A 19,784-nucleotide genomic window follows, 5' to 3' on the forward strand; every position below is an offset into this window, starting at 1 on the left:
CTGTCTTCTGCAGTCTTTATTATTTTTTAATTAAATTAATTAATTACTTTCCTCATGTATTTGTTTATTCTGAGATGTCTTACTATATAGCCTTAACTGGCTTCTAACTCACTATGTAGATAAGGCTGGCTTCAAACTTATAGATATCTGCCTGCCTCTGCCTCCGTTTGTTCTTTTGGTTTTTCAAGGCTGGGTTTCTCCATGTAGCCCTTGCTGTCCTGGAATTCTCTCTGTAGACCAGGCTGGCCTCTAACTCACTGAGACCCGCCTGCCTCTGCCTCCCAAGTACTGTGTTTAAAGGTGTGCGCCACCACCGCTCTTCCTCTGCTTTTGATTGCTAGATTAAACATCTGCAGCCCCATGCCTGGCCAGTACCCACAACAGTCTTTAAATGTGCTCTGTACTATCAGTAGGAATAACAGTTGGCCATGGAGTTTCATACCGATGAGGAATTAGGCTTTGAGAGGGTAACTCTCCATATCAATGTATGGCTAGGGTCTTTGGAGTTCCCAGGAGAAGCCCACATATGTCTTCTATAGCCTGTGGTAGCTATGCTGAACTGTCAGCCTTCCCCCATGGGAAGTTTCTAAAGCTAGTTAGGATTCTGTCAGTTTCTGCATCCAGAGCTGTGTTGCCATGGGAAGCTTCAGGTCATCTCTTGACCATCAGAGGGCCTCTAGAAATGACCCATCTATAATTAATGTACTAATGACAATGTAAATACTGTTTTTACACTGTATTGCAATGTGCAGGATACCGTAGGTGCACTCATTGTTAGTTTTAATCCCCACAGTAGTACTACTTGGGAATGTGAAGTTCTTTTGAAGAGTGTGTATTTTGTTGTTTATGTTGGGAATGGAGCCCAGGGCCTTGTACATGGTAGATTTTAAGTATTTATATTCTTCCTGGTGGTGGTGGCACACACCTTTAATCTCAGCACTCAGGAGGCAGAGGCAGGTGGATCTCTGTGAGTTGGAGGCCAGCCTGGTCTACAAGAGCAAGTCCCAGGACAGCTAGGGCTGCTACACAGAGAAACCCTGTCAGAGAGAGAGAGAAATAGAGAGGGGGGGAGGGAGGATGAGAGAACTTATATACTTAGATTCTTTGTTGTCTATATTATAACATAGAAAGTCAGGCAAGTTAAGTAATAGTTATTGAAGGGACACTAGCCCACTTGAGCATGTGGCTCAGGCAGCCCTTCGTCCTTCTCCCCAATTCCCTCTCCTTTGCTAAAAGCAGTTAGATTACATTCCTGAAGCTAACTCCCAAGGTCTATTCTCTTATCTGGCCACTTCCTCCTCCCGAAAAGTCCAGCTGTCAAAGCATTTAAATCCAGCAATCCAAAGCCCCCTTTAACTCACCTAATTAATATGCCCAATTAAAATTAAATACCTCTCCTAATATAGGGTTTCCCCTTTGTACTTTCTAAATTGCCATTTTCCCCTGTACCATGTCTATCTCTTCTCTATCCAGAGGCAGTTCTTTGTTCCTCCAGGACAAATACTCTGCCCCTTTCCCTGTTTATCTTCTCCTCTATCTCCTGTCTTTGTCCCTTACCCCTGCCCTCTGTCTATCTGGGGCAAGTAAATCTCCTTTGTGCTGAGAACTTGGTTTGAGAAGTTGGCCTTGGGGCTCTTGAGCTGATTTTTTTTTTTTTCCAGTTATAAGAGCTAACGCTAATAATGGTTAACTCAAATCTGGTCTGTTAGAACTCAAAAGACCTCATAATTCGCTCTTTTTTCAATTAAAGTTATTTATTTACTCACTTATGTATATGAGCCTTCTTGTCTGCATGTATATCCAAAGTGCCCATGGAGGCCAGAAGAGGATGCAGAACTCTTGGAATTGGACTTAAAGATGGTTGTGAGCCACCTTGTGGGTGCTGGGAATTGAACCTTCAGCTAATGCTCTTAACCACTGAGCGTCTTATCATCCACTCTTTCTCCATCACAGTGACTTGGGGCTTCCCTTAGCTCTCCTTCTTCCCCATGTACTTTTCCTTATGGTTTGATGCTCTTTCTGGTCTGGGCACCTGGCTTTTGTCTGATTGGCCATGCAGGTGTTTGCAACCTGAGTTTCACTCTTGGAGCCTAAAGGTGGAAAGAGAATTGACTCCGCAAGGTTGTCCTTTAACTTACAAACAAGAGCGTGTGTATACACACACACAATATTTTTTCAATATTGAATTTCCTTTACAAATTTTTAAGAAATTGTATTCTTTATGTGTGTGTACACTTGGGTGTGTGTATGTGCACCATATGCATGCGGGAGCCTGTGGAGATCAGAAGAGGCATGGGTTCCATAGAACTGGATCTACAGGCAGTTAGAAGCCACCATGTAGGTGCTGGAAACCAACCCAAGGTCTCCCATAAGAGCAACAAATGCTTTTTACCACGGGGCCATCTTTCTAATCCCCACACCCCAATTATATTGTATTTGGTTTGGTTTGGTCTAGTTCGGTTTTTTGAGACAGGATTTCTCTGTGTAGCTTTGGAGCCTGTCTTGGAACTTGCTCTGTAGATCAAGCTGCCTCTGCCTCCCAAGTGCTGGGATTAAAGGCATACACCACCACCACTTAGCCAATTTTTTAACTAAAATATAATGACATCATCTAGGCAGAGTCTTAGACAGCCCAAGTTGATCTCTAATTTGCCATTTGGCTGAAAATGACCTTCAGCTTCTGGTCTCCTGCCTCCACCTCCCAAATACTATGGTTATAGGTGTACCTTACCATTCTTAGCCAGAACTCTTAAATTGTGTGTTTTTGTGTGTTTTTATTTTGTTGTTTTATTCTGGCTTGGGTTTTTTGTTTGTTTTTATTTTGTTGTTTTATTCTGGCTTGGGTTTTTTTGTTTGTTTGTTTGTTTTTTCCTATGAAAAACTAAAGTCTCCTCCAAGTGCCAGTGGTTTTTAAGGAAAGCAACTGTTTAGTTTGGGAACTGTTTTCCAAATGAATCATTGAGCTATCTCAGAGAGAAAAGAGAGTATATGAGTGTTAGCTTTCTTAATAAGGCTAATATACTAGAAAAAGAAGTAAGCTTTAGTGGAGAACATTGGTAGAAGAACGATCCTAATCTCTGAAATCTGTACAGGTTCCCAAAGCCAGAGCCTGCTTTGGAGGCCAGCCATCTTGCCCCATTCTCGACAGGCTTTCAGAAAGCTCTGGCTTCCCTGGACCAGCTGCATCTAGTGAGCACTAACGGAAAGCCCTGGTATTTTCTTTCATGCAACCAAGCATGGAGATGTAGGTCAGGCACTGCTGGCCTGGCAGTTACAGCAACTCCAACTCTGCCCCTGCACCTGCAACCATGTTCACAGAGACCCATGGGGCAAGGAAGGGATGCTCCCGTCTAAACAGGGACAGGCTCTTCAAGGGCTTGTGGGTGGAGCTGGCTGGATCAAGCCCAGGATCGGAAAAGACCATCTGGAATGTGGGGACTGAGAAGATGGTTCTGCCCAGGCTTGTCTGTGGCTTCTGTTCAGCTTAGTGTCATTGTCACTGATGGAGGAGACTGGGGAGGTCCTATCCTCCTGCTGAGCTCAGCTGGGTCACCAGACCTGCACCTGAACCCTGTGCTTGTCTGGTGTTTACAGAGCTGAAGCTGTCGCCCTTTGGGACCCAGCCTGTTTTCATTTCTGCCCTCAGCTGTTTGATCTCCATGGACCTCACCTACACGTTTGTGCGTGCCCGTCCCCCACGATGCTGCCCTGCTAGGCCCCTCAAGCCTGGCACACTCTGGTCTTTGTTCTTTACAGAACTGCCAGCTCTGTGCCTGACTCAGGGAGGGCTTTTCTAGACTGAAGCAGGCTCTGCCTAGCCACACCTTGGTTGAGACTTGTCTTCTTTCTTTAGCTACACTCTGAGGGCAGAGTTTGGCCCCAGGCAGCCCTTTGTGTGTCACCTCTAGTTGTTTGTTTGTTTGTTTGTTTGTTTGTGAGTCTTTGTCTGTAATTCTGGCTGTCCTGGAACTCACTACACCTGAGTTTATAGTCTATAGTTGTTACCTTAAAGCCCATGCATAATCTTTTCAGTGGATATGTTAGGCCTAGGCAGAGGAAACTCAGGGCTCAAGTCAAAAGCCAAATGCAGTCCTTTGGACAACTTAGAGGTGACATCCAAATGGGTAGTTTTTGTTTTAATAATCAATATATTTATTTTATATTTCTATCTGTGGTAAGTGACAATGATCTTTATTTCAAAGTAGTGATAAGTTACCTTTTCATTTCATTCATTAATTTCCTGAATACTGATTGTTCACCAACCACCATTCCATATACTGGGAAAGCCTTCCTGCCTGAGTTTTACAAACCAAAAGGACAAAGAGTAATGGTTGGGGACTAGGCAGCCTTTGGCGTAGTCTTAAAGGTTAATTAGGAAAGACTCTGAGGTAGGAACAGTAAATAGAGGTCTCTGTAGCTGGAGGGAGTAAACTATGAAACAGTCTGAAAAGAACATTCCAGACAGAAGGAACGAGTGCAGAAATCTCTGGCTAGAAGATGTGGCACATTTAAGGAAGAGTATGGGAGCTGTCAAGGCTAGAGCAGGGAGAAAGTGGGAGCCAGCAAAGGTCTGCCCTGCTCTATGTTATTCCCTGTATAATGGGCAGGTTAAGGGAGGTGTAAGTAGACTTGCTGCCTGGATTCTTCTGGTTGCTATTTGGGAAAGGGACGATGCGGGAGCCCAGGAAACCGCTGCAACAAGACTTAGAAAAGGGGCCTGGAAAGATGGCTCAACAGTTAAGAGCACATGCTATTCTTCCAGAAGACCTGGGTTCAATTCCAGTACTCACATGGTGGCTCACAAAAGTCTAACTCTAGTACTTGGGGATCCAACTCCCTTTTCTGGCTTTTGTGGACCAGCCATACACATAGTACATAAACATAACATGAAGGCTAAAAGATTTCTGGGTATATTCAAGTGTAAATCTACTAGAACATGCTAAATTGTGAGCACTGGAGAGATATGATGGTTTGGGATCCACTGCATTTCCCAGTAGGATGTAAATCCACACAACTAGGAATTTTCAGCTGATTTAGTTGCTTCTTTGTCTCCAGTTCATCAGTACTCAACACCTGATACAATACAGACTGAACAGATGAAGGCCCAGAGATACAGAAGAGCTTATCTGGACTTTCCTGCAACTAACTCCAGGCAGCATGGGTTACAAAGAGCCTCTGTAGATGTTCACCTTGGGTGGTGGGTAGGTGAGTTGGAACAGAACACAATCATTATGCCCTTCCTTTACTGTCTCTTGAGATGATGCCAAGGGAACCAGAGGGCATATGACATCCCTGCCTTGAAGTCATGTCCAGCTTCCAGAGCCTAAGAGTATCAGGTATGGAAAAAGATAACAGTACTTAAAACTTGTGGTAGTACCTGCTTGTACTTTGAGCACTTGAGCCTGAGGGAAGGGGAATAGGATCACTGGAGTTCAAGGCCAGCTTACAAAATGAATTTAACACTAGCTTGGGTTATATAGCAAGACTTTGCAGGGTAGAGGGGGTACTTACTACCTGTTATAAATAAAGCTAAAACTAACAGACTCTTTGAGAAGTATCACTCATCTTTAGCTGTATCAAAGCATTTATTGGGTATGTATTATATGGACCATTTGATTCTGTTGCCATGTCTATGGAGTGGGTACAGTTGTTCTTGTATTTTTTTTTTTTTCGAGACAGGGTTTCTCTGTGGTTTTGGAGCCTGTCCTGGAACTAGCTCTTGTAGACAGAGATCCGCCTGCCTCTGCCTCCCAAGTGCTGGGATTAAAGGTGTGCGCCACCACCGCCCGGCAAAGTTGTTCTTGTATATTAGAACACCAGTCTCAGCAGAGTAAAAGTCTTTGCCCCAGAAGTCAGGAGGCCTGAGACCAGGCTTTGATTTACGTCTGGTGGTCTTTGGGGATGTCCCTGGATCTCAGTATCTATCTGTTGAGACAGAAATTGACCTAGATAGGAACCACACATCATAACACTAAGATTGCTTTTCTTTACTATTTTAGTTTAGTTTTTGGAGACAGGCTTTCTCTGTGTAGACCCAGCTGTCTTGGAACTCGTTCTGTACTCTTGACATCAATCTCACGAAGATCCACCTGCCTCTGCTTCCCAAGTGCTGGGATTAAAGGTGGTGTACCACTACCACCCAGCAACACTATGATTTTTGAGTAGTTCATATGACTTAGCAAATAGTTTACTGCTCCTGGACTTCGTGGTGGTGGTGTATAGTTTATCAAGTTGCTTGAGCAGCACACCTCTGGGTGACCCTTCCCTGAGTCTGGAACCTACATTCCCTGTCATAGGCACCCTGTAGCTCTGCATGGTGAAGGGCTGGTGAACCTGGACTGTGCTATGATGGATGTGGCCCACAAGGACCTCTGAAGTTTCAGTTACTTGGAGGGTGGGGTGCATTCATTTGTAGCAGAGGAAAGAGAATACAGGGGGGAAGGGCGTTCTAGAGCTTTGTACCCATGCAGAATCCTCCAGATCGGTTGCATTCAGCCGGTAGAATTCCAAACATTTCTGATCAGATAAAGGTGGCTGAAAATACCCAGGACTTGTCTGGACTAGCTCTAGGAGGCAGTGCTGGGGTGAAGAGGTTGAAGCTACAGTGCTTGAGCGAGGTCTGACCACTTGGAAGCTTGCCCTGGGTCATAGATGTGCCACTGTCCTCTTTCCTTGAATTCCTCAGGATGGGAAGCAGAGCCATTGGGCTTTGAGTTAGAAGAGGGACAGACCCTTTTGCAGTAGCACATCATCCCAGGGTGTTGCTCTCCCCATGCCCCTGAAAGGACCCAAGAAGTGCTCAGTTTCCTGAGTGAATTACTTTCTTCCTTTTTCCAGTAGCCCTTGTAGAATCCCTGTGATGTTATTGCCTTCACTTTGTTTATTTGTTTGTTTAGGTTTATTTATGTTTATGAGTGTTTTGCCTGCATGTATATCTGTGCACCTTGTGTGTCTGGTGCCCTTGGGGGTCAGAGAAGGATGTTGGAGTTGGATTCCCTAGAACTGGAGTTATAGATTTGCTGTGAGCTACCATGTAGGTGCTAGGAACTGAGTCCTGGTCTTGTGCAAGAGCAATAAGTGTTTTTAACTGTTGTGCCATCTCTCCAGCCCCTCCTTCACTTTATAGGTAGGGAAACACCAGGCAGGGGAATGGACTTACTCAAGCAAATTAGCAATGAAGCTGGGAAAGAAAGCCCACCTTGCCCAGTGTTGTCCTTTCACAACAGCTAGGACTAAGCACCCTCAGGACACGCTGGGCATGACTGTGGGGAAGGAGACAGGAGAGGCTGCTTTGGACCCTTATTGTACCAGTACAGTGCAGAAGATATCTTTTTATTGTTACATTCATTCATTCATTGTGTTATTGTTTCGTTCTTTATTTTGGTTTGTTTTTTGAAACAGGGTTTCTCTATATCCCTAGCTGTCCTGGAACTCACTTTGTAGACCAGGCTGGCCTTGAACTCAGAGATCCACCTGTCTCTGCCTCCCAAGTGCTGGAATTAAAGGCGTGTGTCACCACTGCCCAGCTACATTGATCTGTTTGGTGGGACACATGTGCCACAGCATTTGTATGGAAGTTGGTTCTCCTTCCACAGTGTAGGTTCCAGGTATCAAACTCGGGTTGTCAGATTTGGGCACACCTTTACCTGGTGAGCCATCTCACTGCCCACAGAAGATTGTTGTTAAATTGTCTGCTTAATTATTTTGAGACAGGGTCTTACTATGTACTGTCGGCTAGCCTGGAACTCACTATGTAGACCAGGCTGGTCCCAGCTCAGGGATCACCTGCTTCTGTTTCCCAAGTGCTTGAACTAAAAGTTTATGCTCACAGAAGATGCCTTTTCTAGTACTTTCCCATAAGCTTCCCATCCTTCTACATGAGCCTCTGGAGAATACCAGGTTCCCACCTAGTTGCTTAACATCTCAAGGCCTTCTTGTAATATTGCCAGGAAGGACAATGATGAAGAGGGGAACAGCTGACTTTGTTCTTCTCAGCTCCTTTTCTGACCTAGCACAAGTCTAGGCCCAGAGACCAGAACTCAGGGCAAATGGAGAAGCAAGCAGATGTCTTCCTGGAAGATGAGCCCTGTGAGCCTAAGAAGAGCAGGAGAAAGCTGGGCCAAGAGACTGGCACACCAGATAACCTGAAGCAGAACAGAACATGGCATGTGAGGAGAAAAACAGCCTGTCCCTGGTTGAGGCTGAGGAAAACCCTACTGGCCCTTGCAGCCATGGGAAGACCCAGACTCAAACTGTGCCTTGACTAGTTGTGAGCACAATAGTTGTACCTAACTTTTCCTCACAGAGTTCACTGTGTGTCATGATATGTAAATGTTATGATGAATCCTCATAGTAATCTAAATTATGGTCACTTTTTAATCCCATTTCATGGATAAGGCCTAAAACTTATCTTAGTCTGCTACTTGCCAGACTTGCTGGCTGCCTGCGTACTTTGTGCTCTGACAGCCCAGCTTGATGGGAATGCGGGTGGCACCTCCAGTTTACATTGGAAGAAGCACTCAGAGAGGAAACTGGCCCAGGCCAAGGGAGGCTGCTTCTGCCCACAGTTACTTTCCTTAGCAGCTGGAACAGCAAAGATGAGAACAAATCCAAGATGAGCCTTGGCTAGTAGAAGTACTTACTCCCTAAAAGAATGGTTTTCCAGTGGGGCTGCCCAAATATAAAGTGCTCTGCACAGAAAAGAGTCTGTCGTAACCTCCTTTTGATATAGACCATCTACACAGGACAGACTGTGTAACCATGTGTCCATCCTTCTTAACTGCATCAGAGAGCAGACAGTGTTAGGATCTCATGGAAAGGTGGACAGAAATGTTAGAATGTCACTCTCGGGCTGGAGCACTGGCTCACTGCTTACTGCACTTGCAGAGGACCAGTGTTCTGTTCTCACCACCCACATCAGGCAGCTCACAGCCACCTGTAACTCCAGCTCCAGGGGTTCTTAGCAGGCACCTGCGTGTGTGCATGCATACGTGTGGGCATGCTCGCATGCACACTCGCACACACTTGCACGCATACATTCTCAGTGCCTTCTGGCCTGGGACATTGGGAGAATGGAGAGCTGTTATCTTCTACTTGAGAGCAGATAGGAAGTCACCATGCTTGAAATGAGAGAGGGCTAAAGTGAGAAGAGGCCTCACAGGGCATGCTGCACTGCCCAGAGCAGTGAATTGCTGGGCTCTGGAACCAGGCTGCTTAGGATTCAGCTTTACCTCAGATGTGTGATATGACCTTGGAGAGACTGTGCTTCTTTAGTCCTGTGTTCTCATCTGTAAACATATGTGTCCTTGTCTGTGACATGAAGAATAAGAATAGCACGTATTCTTCAGGATTTTGTTTGGTTCTGTTGTTGTTGTTTTTAAGAATGTCATGTAGTCCTGGCAGGTCTGGAGCTCATTATGTAGACCATTCTGTCCTCAAGCTCGTGGCAGTCCTGGCTCAGTCTTCTTTGAAGGCAGGGATTACAACACACCCTGCCCTCCTTTTGGCTATGGTGAGGACTAGGTGATTTCTTACACACAAGGCAGTGGCCTACTGAATATTGGTTGTCATGTCACCCGCCCTGTGGGAGCAGGTGGTTGCAAACTCCACTGCGTAGGTAGGTCTGCCCCAGAGAGTGTCTGTGATGTTCTCCTGGTGCCTAGCTGAGTGCCCTGTTTCAAAGCTGGGCAGATGGAAGGCCTTGCTTGCTGGGCCGGATACTTCTTGATTCCCCAGCGAGGTGTTATCTCCTCCCTGCACAGTTGCTTCCTGTTCTGAGAAATGAGCACATCTGTCAGACTCTGCTTCTTAGAACTAATGTTGGGGGAAGGGGAAGGAGAGGCTGAGAGATGACCAGCTGAGTTAGAAGATGTGAAAATGTCCCCAAAGAGTCCCTGAAGCTTATGTGGCCTAGACCCTCAGTCAGGAAACCCTCTGTAGATCACCTTGCTTCACTGAGCATATGCACCCCTTAATCTCAACACTGCCCAGCACAGCAGAGCTTGCTGCCTCTGCTCCCACCCCACACCCACTGGTCCAGTGCAGGATGCCTTCTCTACTCCAGAGTAGAGAAGAGCTCAATCCTCTCTCATCACGCAGAACAACAGCTCCCCCAGGAAAGCCACAAGCCTCACTCTTTCCGAGCTGCTGCCTGCACTCCTGCCAAAAGAGAGATAAGGCCTCTGTGTGCCCCCCACCCCCGCCTGATGTCTCCCAGGGATATCCTAACAAGGCCTTGTTTGTCTGCTCAGCTGCTGTCTGGGAGAAACTGAGGCTAGGAGCAGAAGGTGACTCTGCTTGTGACTCACAACCTGTTCATACAGTGCCAGGCCAAGGCCAGGGACAGGCAGGCTGCCACTGATTCTGGCCCAGTATCACTGCTAAGAGCCCCTTCCTCTTCTCCACCCACATCTTTCCTGAAATAACTGAACAGGAAGGAAGCAGTGGGCACAGGCCTGGTGGCTTTCCAGTCCCCCAGGAGGAAGGAAGCATCGTCTGGCACAGGAGCTTGCCTGTTCCTCCCTGAAGCTTAGGATAGAAGGGTTTCACTTGCCCTGGTTTTCTTCACATCCTTCCCTGGGGCGGTTCTCAGCCGGCTGGGTGGGACTCATTCATTTGGCCAATGGCTTTAGATCACCTTACTCTTTTTGAGGGACCCAGAGCCTGGCCCTGGCCTAGAATGTGGGCTTTGCTGCCTGACACAATGGGCTTAAACTGACTTTGGCAAGGTCTCTTAATGGCTCTGAGCCACAACTTACTTGAGCTCAGACTGCAGACCTCCTTCCTTCACAGAGGTACACAGGCATGACCCACTATCAGATCAGGAGAAGGTTTGTTCTTTGGAAATTGAGCAGAAGAGCCTAGCCTAACTGTTATTACAGATCTGTAGGCCTCGGGCAGGCAACAGTGGTACCCGGTGACAGTATGAGGAGACTGCTGATGAGGAGACCTGTAGAAAGGACAAATTAGAGCATCCCACAAGGTAGCTGTGGAGAGGTCAGGCTTTCTTGGGGTAGATAGATATAGCAGACTCTGAGATGGCAAGATGGGACACCAGAATGAATAAGAATCCCAAATCCATTAGTGCTTAGATAGGGATCTTGAGTGACCTAGAGCCTCCACATTAACATTTGTAAAACAGGGTTATTAAGAAATGCCATAACAGTTTGAACTGGCCAAGGAAGTAGACAGTTAGAGTCAACAGTCTGTGGGGTGGTTGGGCGTGCGCTGTCCCAGGTATGTAGCAGAAACTCTCAGACTCTGAATCTCGGTGGATAAAGAGCTCTTGTCTGCTCAATGCCATTGTACAGAGAATAATATTTTGGGAAGTTACCTAATGTGCAAGCTTTTTAATGTTATAAAATAGAGCTAAAATTAAATGCCACTTTTTTAGAGATGATTAATGGACAGCCTAGTCAAATTCAAAGCTTTTTTTTTTTTTTTTTTTTTTTTTTTTTGGTTTTTCGAGACAGGGTTTCTCTGTAGCTTTGGAGCCTGTCCTGGAACTAGCTCTTGTAGACCAGACTAGCCTCGAACTCACGGAGAACCGCCTGCCTCTGCCTCCCGAGTGCTGGGATTAAAGGCGTGCGCCACCACCACCCAGCAAATTCAAAGCTTTTTGATGTATCAATCTTTATAAATGGAACTACTCCATCAATAGCTAAGGTGTATCCAGAATCTGTCTAGATGGATAGTTTGTAATTTCTGCACAGGACTCTGTTTAGTAAATATGTCACTGTATACATCAGGAGTCTTGCTCTAATAAAGGAATGTAAAGATTAAGAGGAGAAGAAGAAGAAAAGAAAAGAAATGCCATGAACATTGAACAGAAGTATCATTCATTCATCTACAGAAGGGTCCTTCATAGTACCTACTACATTCCAAATGCAGTACCAGGCTCTAGAGATAACAGGTGAGAAACAGGTGGAGAAGACAGGACAATGAATCATCTTTCAAGTGAATGGGAGCATAAATGGATTAGGAAATATGGTCTACTGGAAGCAAAGTGCTTTAGCTCAGCCTGGCACATATCCAAAAAAGAGCCAGAACTGTTGTTACAGGTCTGTAATTCCAGCTATGTGGAAGGCTGGGGTAGGGATTTCTCAAGCTCCTGGCCAGCCTGTGCTATAGATAAAGTTCAAGGCCACCTGGAAAACATCGTGAGACCCCCATCTCTAAAACAGAAAGTGAAAAGAGGGCTGGGGATATACAGGTCAGTGATAAGGCACTTGGTTTAACAAATGAAGACTTAGTGACCAGAGAGGTGGGGTAACTTGTTCATAATCACACTTGAGGAAGAAGCATAGATACAGGTGAGAGAGAAGTAAGGGAAGACAGGTCCCATTCGGGTGAGGACTGTACTTGGCCTTTCTGAGCCCCTTCCCTTCAGAAGTCACGTCACCTTGACTTCTGGCTGTTGATTGTGGAGGGAAATTGACTCATTCAGTTAGCCACCTCTGGGCAGAGATCTGTCTAAAGTAGGTCTACACCTGATTTGGTAAGCTAGGTTTCAGGCTTGGTCCTGCTTGCATTGAGCCCCAAAACTGTAGGGAAAATAGGGGAGACCAGCACATAGGGACTTCCCTTCTTCTCCATCCTGTCACGGTCTTTGTACCTTTAGAACTTCTGATGGAATGTGATTTTTTTTTATTGGTGTTAGGCATAGATCCAAGATATGAAATATGCCTGGCAAGTACTTTGCCATTGAGCAACACCCAAAGCCCTGGGAGCATGCACTTTTACCCCTAAGGTATTTTAATCCTTCCATGGCTGCCACTGGCTCATCATAGAGACTTCCTTGACATAAATCTCACTTCCTCAGACTTTCCTAACGATTATACCCATACCAGGTACTCTTCACTTCCTATCTTCAAAGCCCCATCATCTATGGAATTGTCTTACTATTTTTTATGATACTTCTCTCCTTGGGTGTTTTTCTTTATTTTTGTTACTTTTTAATATTATTTTATGTGTATGGGTGTTTTACTTGACTGTAAGTTTCTGCACCACATGCATGTAGTACCAACAGAGACCAGGAGGGAACATCAGATCCCCTGGAACTAGAGTTACCGTACTTAGATATATGGTTGTGAACTACCATGTGGCTGTTAGGAATCACACCTAGGTCCTCTGGAAGAACAACCAGTGCTCTTAACCCCTAAGCCTTCTCTCCAGCCCCTCCTACTCCCACTCCTCCAGATCCTTTTCTTTCAGACTTTCCCTCAAGAATCCTTAGATATTTTTGTGCTGCCTATGAAATTGAAGTGTCATAGTGAAACAATGTTTTATGCACTGTAGATAGCCACAAACAATTGGAGTATCTAAGGATTTTTTACAGTACCTCTTTGGAAGTAATCTCACTACTGCTAAGAATGTACTAGAACACAAAACATTTCCTGGGCTGGAGGTGTGGTGCATACCTTTAATCCCAGCACTTGGGAGGCCAAGGCAGGTGGCTGATCTTTGTGAGTTTGAGGCCAAACTGGTCTACAGAGCTAGTTCCAGGACAGCCAGCACTACACAGAGAACTTTGTCTAGAAAAACAAACAAACAAATAAATAAATAAAGGAGAGAGAGATTTCTTGGAAGCTCTGTTCACTGTCTATCTCCAGGACTAGACTTGAAGAATGGTAGATGATGCTTCATGAACATTAGTGATGCAGTTGAAAACTCAGACCCTAGAGCAGAGAAGAGATGTTCATTGCAGAATTAGAGAGGTGAGCAGGGAAGAGGGGATTCCAAAATAGAGTCTCATGGGCGGGTTGAGGAAGAAGATTGTGAGGAGGAGTGAAGGCTGTAACATGTGAAGGCCCTCATGTGCATGGCCATGACTACTGGAAGCCCTGTAGTGTTGGAGGGAAACATCTTTAAAGGGGTCCTAGACTGGACTTCTTCTGGGACGATAGTTGGGAGAACTGGAGTCTTAGTTTAGACTCTGCTTCAATTCAGACCCATTGTGGGTTGATCCTCCAACCTTGCTCAGCTTGGGATGGAGTTCATGACTGTTGTGGAGGTCGCTAGCCATTGTGTCCCCAGCTATCCTAAGCTCCCAAGTGCATCTCCAAGGCAGCAGTGAATTCTCTGTCACTTAACTATAGCCCAGGCCTGAGAGTTTCACAGACTCTCAGGCCTGGGTTTCCTGGGAGCATCCATGACTTCAGTCTGCTACCTACTAGGTAGTAAAATCAGTGGAATCCGAGGAGCAGTGAGGGCTTGTCTCTGCTTTTCCAGACCTGGGCGCTCAGCAGTCCTGTTTATTTACCCAGAGCAGCCGCCCGCTGAGAAAATGGCTGTTTGTTTCCAAGTGTGTCGTGTGAACCATGGACTAAATATACCCACACCACAGTTTCTCCAGCCCCCGCCCACTCGGGAACAGCACGCCCCATTCTGCTCAGCTCTCTGCAAAAGCCATTGCCAGGATCCACGCCCTTGAAAGCTCTGCTCCCCCACCCCACCCCGGGAGAAGGAGCTCTGAGCAAGAGCACCCTGGCCAAGAATGCATCTTAGGAACAGAGACAGGAGTGGTCAGTGCCTTATTCTCTGTGTCCCCTCCACCCTGGAATGACTGACTGTTCCTGGACAGTGAACGCTTTGTGCCTTTGTGGGGACAGGGCCTGTTTACTCCAGCCCAGCCCCAGAGCCAAAAATTTCCTGTGGCTGCAGCCTTCTACTTCAGTAAAGTTCCAGTGTGGAAGACTCTCTATTTTGGTGATCATTTCAGTGTCCCTGGTTCCTTGTGGGACATTTGGCCCCTTGAGATAACTGAGACTTTTCTAGCTGTGGCCTTTTTTCTCCTGTCCTTCCCACAGCCCTGGACTCTCATCTTTATGTTGCCTTACCTGGGCCTACTTAACTGACTGGCCTCAAACTCCTCCCATCTCCCGCATGCTGGGGTTATAATATGCACCATTCCAATTTTATGCAGGGTTCCAAGGGCCCAAGACATCATGCAATGCTAGCCTGACATTCTGCCAACTATGCTACATCCTCAGAGTTTTCTTCTTTGCCAAGATGCACAGAGACTGGCCAGGATGGATAAGACAGGAAGGCACAGACAGTCACTGCTTTCTTGCCGGTTCCTCAGCTCCACTGTCACAGTTCCTTTGCCCTCAAACCCTTATGGCACTGCAGTATGACAGGTTTCCCTTTACCAACAGATGGAAGCTGGAACAGCAGTCACTCTGATTTGCTAAGATGGATCTCAGGGCCTCATGCGTGCCATATGCTCTACAGGACCCAACAGCCAGTGTCCTACACTCCTGTGAAGTCAGGCAGTCCCTGCAGTCTGATGACTCTTCTGCCTGTTAGTTAATGGTTAATGTTAAATTCCATGCCTTAAGGCTCAGGCATCTTATCTAGCTAGGAAATGAGATTCTCACCTACCTCTGAGAGCCCTAAGAGAGGATGGAACAATACCTGAGACTTAGACGTGCAGTATGTCTCTTCTCCCTGTGTGGAGTCATGTGTTGCTTAACATCCCAGGGATAAACTCAGAAATGTGTCATTAGGCCACTTCATTGCGTGACTGTCAGAATGTACTTACAAACCAGGAAGGTAACGTAAGAGAACATGATGCAATGCAGAGAAGTGGCAAAAACAGAAGGGGTTGGAGGTCGCTACCAGCCTAACTTGCCCATCCTTGTGTAGTGAGCTTTTTCTTGTAAGTAGCAGAATGCTCAGTTATTACCACTATCTAGTATGCTACACATGACACAGAACTGTGTATTCCGGGGTTTTTTGTTTGTTTGTTGTTTGGGGGAGTTGTTTGGGTTTTTTTGTTTTTGTTTTTGTTTTGTTTTGTTTTTTCGAGACAGGGTTTCTCTGTGGTTTTGGAGCCTGTCCTGGAACTAGCTCTTATAGACCAGGCTGGTCTCGAACTCACAGAGATCCGCCTGCCTCTGCCTCCCGAGTGCTGGGATTAAAGGCATGCGCCACCACCGCCAGGCTGAGTTGTTTGTTTTTGAAACAGTGTTTTGCTAAGTGGATCAGGCTGGCCTCAAACTTAAGAAATTCACCTGCCTAGTTAGGCAGTGGTGGCGCATACCTTTAATCCCAGCACTTGGGAGACAGAGGCAGGCGGATCTCTGCGAGGCCAGCCTGGTCTACAAGAGCTAGTTCCAGGACAGGATCCAAAGCTACAGAGAAACCCTGTCTTTAAAAACAAAAAAAACAAAACAAAAAGAAAAGAAATTCACCTGCTGCATCTGCGTCCTGAGTACTGGGATTAAAGGCCTGTGCCCACCTATGCCTCATTGCTGCACTGTCATGTGACTGGCAGCCCAGCTAGGCTTGTTTTCCCCAACATCACAAACACATAAGGAAAACGTCTCATTAAAAGAGCTAAAACCTTACAGGCTCTGTTTTAATGTTACAGGTCTGTGTGTACATGCACGTGTGTTTGTATATGTATTTGAAATATTGTTATGTAACACAGGACAGTTTATAGAGCATCAGGTCTGTGCCAGACCCTATTCTGAGCACAAGGCAGGATCTCAGCCCTTGACTAAACAGATCTAGTACAGAAGGCAAATCACAGCAAAACAGTAGTGTACCATGTGGTCATGAGAAGCTGAGGAGGTAGGGGTGGCCACTCAACCTCAGTGTTCCCAGTACTCAAGGGACTGAAGCAGGAGGTTTGAGAATGGCCAGCTCCTGTGGACAAGGAGAGGAGAAAAGAAAGAGAGAGTGTGCTGAGAAGAAGACGTACAAGTTTGGGTGGACACTGCTCTAGACTGTGGTCAGGGGTGTCTGCAAAAGGTAGGGAGAAGGGAGACTCATTGAACTATATAGCTGTGGGAAAGAAAACAGACTGCTCTGGTGTGAGGAAACCTTGGGAAAATGGGGAGTTGATGCATTGTGGTCAGAAATGACTTTCCCATCTGTCTGCTGCTTCCGGTTCTTTTCCCTAAGTGGATCGGCAGCTTTGCCATGAGGGCTTATGGTTCACTGCTGCTTCTCCAGCTGCATTATAATATTGATCTTTTCAGGTCAGAGCTTGTGCCATTCTGCTGCTAGGTGCCAGGGATGCAAAGATGCTCTGCTAAGGACAGGGGAAGCTACTAGAGTGAAGGACTGCATGCAGTGTAGTCAGCTGGGCAGTGTTTTTAAGCATGGCCTGGGGTGGTTGGTGAGGGATATCGGATAAGAAGTGGATCAGGCTGTATCCCGAGTTAGCACACTGGGAGATGGGGCACAGAGCCTCCTGGAGATGGAAGTCCTACGTGGAGCCTCTATTTAGCCAGTTGGAACCAGATGGAGATATAGCTCCATAGAGGCAAAACTGCATGGGCTCTAAAGTCAACATTCAATTCTGTCATTCCACAGAACACAGTGTACACTGATTTCTAGGGGCCACACACCAAGTTTGGATTCTGGTTCTATCAGTGTCCAAGTAGGGGTGGCCTGAATTGAGTTCCTTGCCTTCCAGAGTCCCAGCTGCCTGGTCTGTACGTGAGGAAGAGACAGTCTTGCAGCCTTCTGGGTGCAAGGCTATGACCTCCTTGTGCTGGCTGGCCCAGTGAGTTATGTTCTCCTCTGATGACTAAGCTTCATGACAGAGCTGTTGCTTACCTCCTTCTGGGGCCTGTACTGACAGCCCTTGGATGGGGACAGGACTGGCCTCCCATATTATTGATTGAGTGATTGGTTTTGTTTGTTGCTTCTTGAAGCAAAATGCGTGTTCTCTGTACCTGTGTTCTCAGCAGTAAGTTAGGTTGGACTTTCCCAGCTGGGGCTCAGAAAGGCAGCCTTTAACCTTTCTCTGAGCATGGTAGGCACTAGTGCTATCTATGGCTTTCAACTCACTAAGGCCATTGCTTGCAGGTGACCCTTTCTCCTACCCCATTATGTTCAAGGATTCACACAGTGTCTACCTTTCCCTCTCTGTCCCTACAGGACACTTTTGTGGAACTCTACGGGAACAACGCAGCAGCTGAGAGCCGGAAAGGCCAGGAGCGCTTCAACCGCTGGTTCCTGACGGGCATGACTGTGGCTGGTGTGGTTCTACTGGGCTCGCTCTTCAGTCGGAAGTGACCAGACACTGACCACCCACACACCTCTCGCCTCCCACCCTGCCCCTACCACAACTCTCTGTTCAGCCACCATTGCTACCAGGAGAACCACTACATGCAACTCACGCCCCTCCCCCATCACAGGATTGGGCCTAGACGGAGTCCCCTTGCAGTTAGCTTTCTAGAACCTACCACGCTAATGTGAGAGCCACCTTCCCCTCACATCTCAATTCACTTGACCTCAAAATTCACAAGATTTTCCCCCAAATCAGTTCCTTGGGAGGCTGGAAGGAGAGGGAGGGGGTGCGCTAGAGGGCGAAGAGGGCCTGCTGGGTTGGCAAGACCCTTATTACTCCTGAGCCTCCTAGGAATGCTTTCTTGGCAGGGAACTGGGAAGCTTTCTAACCCTTTTCCCCAGAAAGAGACTAGATTGCCTTGTTTTTGATGTGTGTGGCCTCAGAATTGATCATTTCCCATCCCACTGTGTCCCTGTCCCCTTTCTTCCTATCTCTACCCCCAAGAGCCATTTAGAGGCCCCTTTTGACTATTAGAAATTCAGGCTGCTTGGGATAAAGGGGCAAGTACCAGAACCTCCTCCCCGCCTGTGGCCTGGCCAAAGCCCCCACTCCTGGTCTGAATGTTCTCCTGAGGGCTCTGGCTAAAGGCCAGCCCAACCCAGGAGGAGGAGCTTAGCTGCAGAAAGTCCTCCATCCTAGAGCTAGAGTGGCTCTGGCAGCTTAGCACCACCCTAGACCTTCACCACCCTCCCCTGGCTCCCGTGACCATGACTGAGGGACCAACTGGGCCCAAGATAGGTGCCCCAGAGCTGTTAATGACTTCAGCTGCCTCACTTCCTACAAGGTCAGCCTGTGGCATCTTTGCCTTGGGTGCTGGCCACAGGGTCCAGGGACACTGGCCTCAGCCCAGAAGTGAAGGGGAGCTATGGGAGCAGCTGTGGGAGCCCCGGGGCCTTCCCTACCTCAGGCAGGAAGGGCAGGAAGGAGAGCCTGATGGCACAGATGAGGAGGGCTGCAAGGGCTTGTCCTACCCAGTCTTTGTGCCCTGTGCCCACTCGGCTTGGGCAGCAGGGCTGCCAAGTTCAGAGTGGCTTGGCCAGGAGCCCTTCAGGCCTCTCTCCTCTGCTCCACCCTTGGCCTGTCTCATCCCTGGGGGTCCCAGCTCAGCTCTGGCTACCCTGGGCTCTCTGCTGTACATATTCAAGACTAGTTTTTATTCCTTGTGAAGATGATATACTATTTTTGTTAAGCGTGTCTGTATTTATGTGTGAGGAGCTGCTGGCTTGCTGTGCGCGTGCACGTGGAGAGCTGGTGCCCAGAGACTGACAGCCTGATGCTCCCTCCCTGCCCTTGCCTGGGGAAGCCTATTGGGGGTCCTGGCTTCTGAGGAGCACCTGTCCCTCCCCTCCCCTCCCCCTACACTTGTTCCAGCTCTTTGAAATAGTTTGTGTGAAGGTGAAAGTGCAGTTCAGTAATAAACGGTGTCGACTCTGTGAACCACAGCCTTGCTCTGTGCCTCTTGGGTAAGGGAGAAGCTGTTGGCTTCTGGCTCTGCTGCCCTAGGGATGGGGTAGCTCACCAAGTTCCTTCTGTCCCAAATTTCTTTCTGTTCTTCCCATTTCTATACATAACAAGAATAGGAGTGTTAACTGATCAACTGCTGGTGCTGTGTGTGAACAGAACAAAGTCCTCCCCGTCAGGAACTGAGGTTCTAGTGAGCCTGACAGTCACATAGTCATTGGACAAGTGTTTAATGAGC

The 19,784-nt window shown here is 47.2% G+C and overlaps 1 protein-coding gene across 3 annotated transcripts in view; it reads left to right on the forward strand.

Moving 5' to 3' along the window:
• The window catches only part of Bcl2l1 (BCL2 like 1), a 53,721-nt gene extending 34,199 nt beyond the window's left edge, over positions 1-19,522 (forward strand). For all 3 annotated transcript variants that reach the window (XM_041670328.1, XM_041670327.1, XM_041670326.1), the window contains exon 3: positions 17,893-19,522. In XM_041670328.1, coding sequence (XP_041526262.1) covers positions 17,893-18,030 — 138 coding nt within the window. In that variant the 3' untranslated portion in view covers positions 18,031-19,522. The remainder of the gene's footprint in view (positions 1-17,892) is intronic.
• The last annotated feature ends 262 nt before the right edge of the window (positions 19,523-19,784 follow it).

The sequence above is a fragment of the Microtus oregoni genome, unplaced genomic scaffold, assembly GCF_018167655.1.
Source record: "Microtus oregoni isolate MIOR12 unplaced genomic scaffold, Mior012 000020F_ref0000438, whole genome shotgun sequence".
NCBI classification, from domain to species: Eukaryota; Metazoa; Chordata; class Mammalia; order Rodentia; family Cricetidae; genus Microtus; species Microtus oregoni.